This window comes from Perkinsus marinus (genome assembly GCF_000006405.1).
Source record: "Perkinsus marinus ATCC 50983 genomic scaffold scf_1104296928836, whole genome shotgun sequence".
Classification (NCBI taxonomy): Eukaryota; Perkinsozoa; order Perkinsida; family Perkinsidae; genus Perkinsus; species Perkinsus marinus.
Window position 1 is genome coordinate 437,913 of NW_003216689.1, and position 4,597 is coordinate 442,509.

Consider the following 4,597-nt stretch of genomic DNA (forward strand, 5'->3'; position numbering starts at 1 on the left):
GGATCACACGATACATAACGGTGGATGGAGGTTTAGCGCACGTAGTACATGCAACCACACGGTGTGAATTACGCATCCTTAATTCAATCAATTATTCATAAAAACAATAAATGCCCTTCATCGATCCTCTTGAGGGATTGTCGGATTCCGAGTGAACATATTGAAAAGTTTGAAGTACGGATGTGTACACGTGCGACAAAAGATCTTCTTTCACAATTTTGTCATTGTTATAGCGGAACGGGAAATGCTCATGAATTTGGGGCGAATTTACCAGGTTCTACCCTCGCAAAGTCACATTTTCCTCCTTTCTTGAAAATGTCACTTTCGGATGTGGGGCGTAGCGACTATATTCTTCGTCTTGTCAAAAATGTCTGATCCAATCTCTGATTCCCTGATTCTCGAAAATACTCAGATTTAATGGAATCACCCGAAAAATCAGCCTCATGAGCAAGGCATATTGAGTAAGAGTATTAATCAGCCAAAAAATCAACTTTAGATTCGCGAATCAGCTCGGAGATTCACATATCATCGCGATGATCCTGATTTCTCGCTCCAGAGTAAAAAATCAGCGAATCAGGGGTTAATACTCACCATCTGATTTTTTCATCTGAGTAAATACTCTGACTCACCTGTTGCATCAGGATCCGCATACGGCCCCAGCCGGAAACAGTCAGCAGCAAACTCTGTTACCCAATGGACTTGATACATTCGAGGTAACGTAGTAGTCGACTCCAATACAACAAGAACTCAACATTCTAGCGAAATCAATGATACTCGTTGTGAGAACGTCATCATTGCGACTGCCAATTACACGATAGCTTTACATTCGGAACATACCCAACAAACGTTTACTAGTTCAGATTCCGCCAAATACGTTGAAAGATACACAGAAGGTACCAATGATAGCACAGACCGCAGCCATATGGCCTCAAGCAGACAGCTGCGCCATTGATTTTGGACAACAATGATCCTCTAAATCGCAAAGGTCACAGACATTAGAGGAGTATGCACACCCGGGTCCACCGAAAAGTAACCCATAATGACCGGCCATAACGGAAGCAACTGATGCACGAGCCCCATGTCATTATCAAAGCCAGCAGCGATACAGATGACCCCGAGGTCAAGTAGAACGATGAAATATTAGGCCACTCAGGCAAGTTCGTTTGCTCCTCTAGTCTCTCAACTGAAGCAGATGAGAGACTGGGTTTTGTCCTCGGTGGAGGAGCAGCTGGAAGAGGCATGGAAGAGGACCGATGACCTCATTTGGATTGGCAATGGCATCGTCCAATGTCAGCGTCGGCCATGTACTTGAACGCAATCATGATCCCAGCAACGGCGGCCTCTCCGAAGCAGATAAACGCGATCTCAAGCGACTTCGAAATAAGGTGTGGATCATAGAAAGCGAAGCAAATCGTCTCGAGCATTCCAATGGACCTAGCAGCATCGCCTATGGGAGCAGTAACAGCCGCTCCAAGACTCTACTGGGCATACACCATCGCGACCTCAGTCATGGTACCAAAGACTGAACCACTGACCAGGGATGTCCAGTCATGATAGAGGACGTAGAGCTCACTGCCATGCAAATCAGTGTTGACCGTCGCCATGACAGTCGGAAAGAAAAAATAACGAATCTTGCGCTCTACCGAAAAGGCCCAGCAAGTTACCGATTGATCACAGACGGGATACGGTGACTCTCATGGACCTCTCATGACGGGAGGGGCAGTAATAACTTCATAGAACGTGTTGGACCCAACTGTAATGACGTCCAATAACCGATCAAACAACCCGTCGTTCAAACAGCACAAATTACAATACACTGAGGACCATCAGGGAGTGAAAGAGCATGTTCTGACCATTATCACGGCAGCATACGTGACGTAGGTATTACTAACACCAGTGAGCATGCGGCATCGGGACGTACTGTAGCGGACTCGGCTGATTACCAACCTAGTTGTCAAGACATGGGCCGGACTTTTCCGCGGACAGATCGCTACCTTATCGTTGGGAGCAGGAGGGTTGAAAAACCAATAGAGGGAGAAGAACCTAACTACGATCTTGGGCCAAGATGGCTACGGTCGTCATGCGAGCACTAATACCCCAACGAAGCATGAGCTTTCAAAGCCAATCTATGCCTGAAGGGGGACTAATGGGGTCGGCGGAGACCAAGTCAACGTGCAGTGCAAATCATGGACAGGATTGCAAAAGAGAGCTCATTCGACGCCGAGCCGTTTCAACAGGGCAACGTGAAACTGCCTAGCGGAGCGAAGCGACCTAGTGTTTTCCATGTGAGGACGGATAACTACGTCTGATGTCAATAGAAGCACGTGATGAGCAGAAGGAATTCTTGTTCTCTTCGCCAGAAATGCTCAGTTGTCTCGTTTACCAAAGGAAGCGATCCCCAACACACTGTATCACACACAACACGAGGAACCTAGCCACTCTCGTAATTAAGCATGGCGATAACATGTTATTTGGATGCACAAGGAACATTTGATCGTCGATCAAAGGGTAATACCAACAGGCTCCCAACGGCTCAAGCCAAAGGCACCTGAGAGCACAGCAATCGTCTCCTCAACCTTCCCTACCTTTCCCTTACCGTCGTGCAATTCAAGAAAGAGATCAGACCGTTGTTAACACGGCTATCTAGTACGAGAACCACGGCGATGTACCTATTCTCAACATTGACACCATACGATCAAGCCCAGCTCCTCACCCGACACCCAGCGCGTGCAAGATCTGTTCTCGCGTATAAAAGTGAATGCCTTCAAGAACAAAGGAATGCTGTAGCGTGACAATCAATGTGCTGATGCAAACCTGAAGGCCAGGATAGATAGAGCCTCCAAGACTAATGTAATCACCTTGGCTATGAACACCACTGCCAAGGGTTTCAGTACCACCGTATAGAGAGTGCCACCGAATTCCATGGGGACGCCTTCCCAAGACTGACTCCAGAACTAGTGTTTCGATCAGTTACCACCATCACCGATGAACTCAACAGCTCAGAATAATGGAAACATGAGCAATGAGGCCATGGGTGGGCAATGCCTTAGGTAATGACCACGAGTATTTGCTGATCCACTGTGTGATCGGCACACTGAAACGGAACAGCCTATGACCAAGCGACGCGATGGCATCCAGATAAGAGACATCTTCCTCGTATCATCCTTCCACCAGAATACTAGTCCTCATTGAAGGCATTTGCCCGTCCTTCCTCGAGTTCGTGGTTCCACAGGAGCTCCCCAACATCCACATGAGCACACCAAAACCTACCTTTCCTCTCTCCCATTCCCTCTCGGGCTCCTCTGGACACACATAGTCATCATCCAAAGACCCACCATGGCACCAGCACTCCGAGAGAGACCTCGGCACCAACTTGAGTACAGAGCCCCCTAGGTCGCCTCGAGCGATCCCAAGTCGGCCCTGCCAGCATGCAGATAATACCGAAAGGCTTCAGTAACTCTGAGACTGAATTTAGTCTTAGAGTATACATCTTTAGATGTGCTATATACAAAAACCTAGTGAGAGAAGAAAGCTAATTTGACCTCAGCAGGATTAGTAGTGTGAGGTTATGTCATTAACTGACTAAACCATTTCGAGCACCTCATCATCGTCAGACGCTACCCGTGCTACACAAAGAAGGGGGACACCAGCGGGTCCTCTTCTCGAAAGTGAATTCCGGAGAAACCACAGGCCCTTCCTCGAACACAGCCTCGTCATGGGAATCATGCAGCTGTTCCCGCTCAAGAATTTGGTATCGTCAAAGCCTGGAATCCATCTCGGAAGGCTCTCCTCGTGACCGAATTAGACCAACGAGTTAACCGTGCGGGCAACCTTCTGCCCTATACCAATGCACCCAGGTTCGAACCCCACAGCATCCATTACTATCGCGCCTTCCTTCTTTCCCAATGACCTCAGGAAAGGTATCAATTAAAGACTTTTTCGACAACCAATACGTGCTCATCTTCAAAGACCTCCTAGCCTACTCCCGTAAACCTCACCTGGTCACGTCCTTATAGCCGACAAGGGGGAGAATCATCATGGTGGAGTTTACGAGGTACATGAATAGTTTGCGCCGTGCGAAAGATACGCAAAACTCAAAGTGCGCTTCAAAAAATTGCATCGCTCCGCCTTTTTGACTAAATCGCGAATCGACGTCGCAAGTGTCTACCTCGTGAGAGCCGTTGTCGAGAGGCTTCCACGGGGTTCCCATTCGAAGGCTCTCCCCAGTGTCAATGCGTAACAGCCTAACGAACTCCTGCCCACCGCGATCGGCTCCTACATCGTATTAGGTCTTCTGACCGGTGTCAAGATTTTCAGATAATTTGATACCACTTTCCAATCATGTCAGCTCCTACCACTCTCCGACCTAATCTCAAGTGGGCTCAGCGAGACGAGCACATCTGGCTCACTGTGGACCTCTCAGGCGTTGAGGACATGAAGGTATCTTTACAGTAGAGGTCCCATTGGTAAGATTCAAATCAGGTCGACCTTCAACCCACCACTTTGAAGTTCTCGGGAGCTTCTCACGGCGATAAGTATGCCTTCGACATCACTTTTTATGCTGAGATTGTGCCCGAGGAATCCAAGTAGGGTCGCC

At 48.2% G+C, this 4,597-nt stretch overlaps 3 protein-coding genes across 3 annotated transcripts in view; 1 reads left to right on the forward strand and 2 right to left on the reverse strand.

Annotated features, from left to right (window-relative positions):
- Positions 1-1,259: 1,259 nt before the first annotated feature.
- On the reverse strand, positions 1,260-1,604 carry Pmar_PMAR006860 (hypothetical protein; the record flags this gene model as incomplete). Its single annotated transcript, XM_002788122.1, has 2 exons — positions 1,260-1,434; positions 1,483-1,604. 2 exons carry the CDS (start codon positions 1,602-1,604, stop codon positions 1,260-1,262), a joined length of 297 nt encoding a protein of 98 aa, XP_002788168.1.
- A 929-nt stretch (positions 1,605-2,533) lies between these two features.
- Positions 2,534-2,924, reverse strand: Pmar_PMAR006861 (hypothetical protein; the record flags this gene model as incomplete). Its single annotated transcript, XM_002788123.1, has 4 exons — positions 2,534-2,548; positions 2,597-2,669; positions 2,714-2,814; positions 2,859-2,924. 4 exons carry the CDS (start codon positions 2,922-2,924, stop codon positions 2,534-2,536), a joined length of 255 nt encoding a protein of 84 aa, XP_002788169.1.
- A 1,417-nt stretch (positions 2,925-4,341) lies between these two features.
- The window catches only part of Pmar_PMAR006862 (hsp90 co-chaperone, putative), a gene marked incomplete at both ends in the record, with an annotated part of 598 nt that continues 342 nt past the window's right edge, over positions 4,342-4,597 (forward strand). The window contains 2 exons of the mRNA XM_002788124.1: positions 4,342-4,440; positions 4,483-4,586. Coding sequence (XP_002788170.1) covers positions 4,342-4,440; positions 4,483-4,586 — 203 coding nt within the window. The remainder of the gene's footprint in view (positions 4,441-4,482; positions 4,587-4,597) is intronic.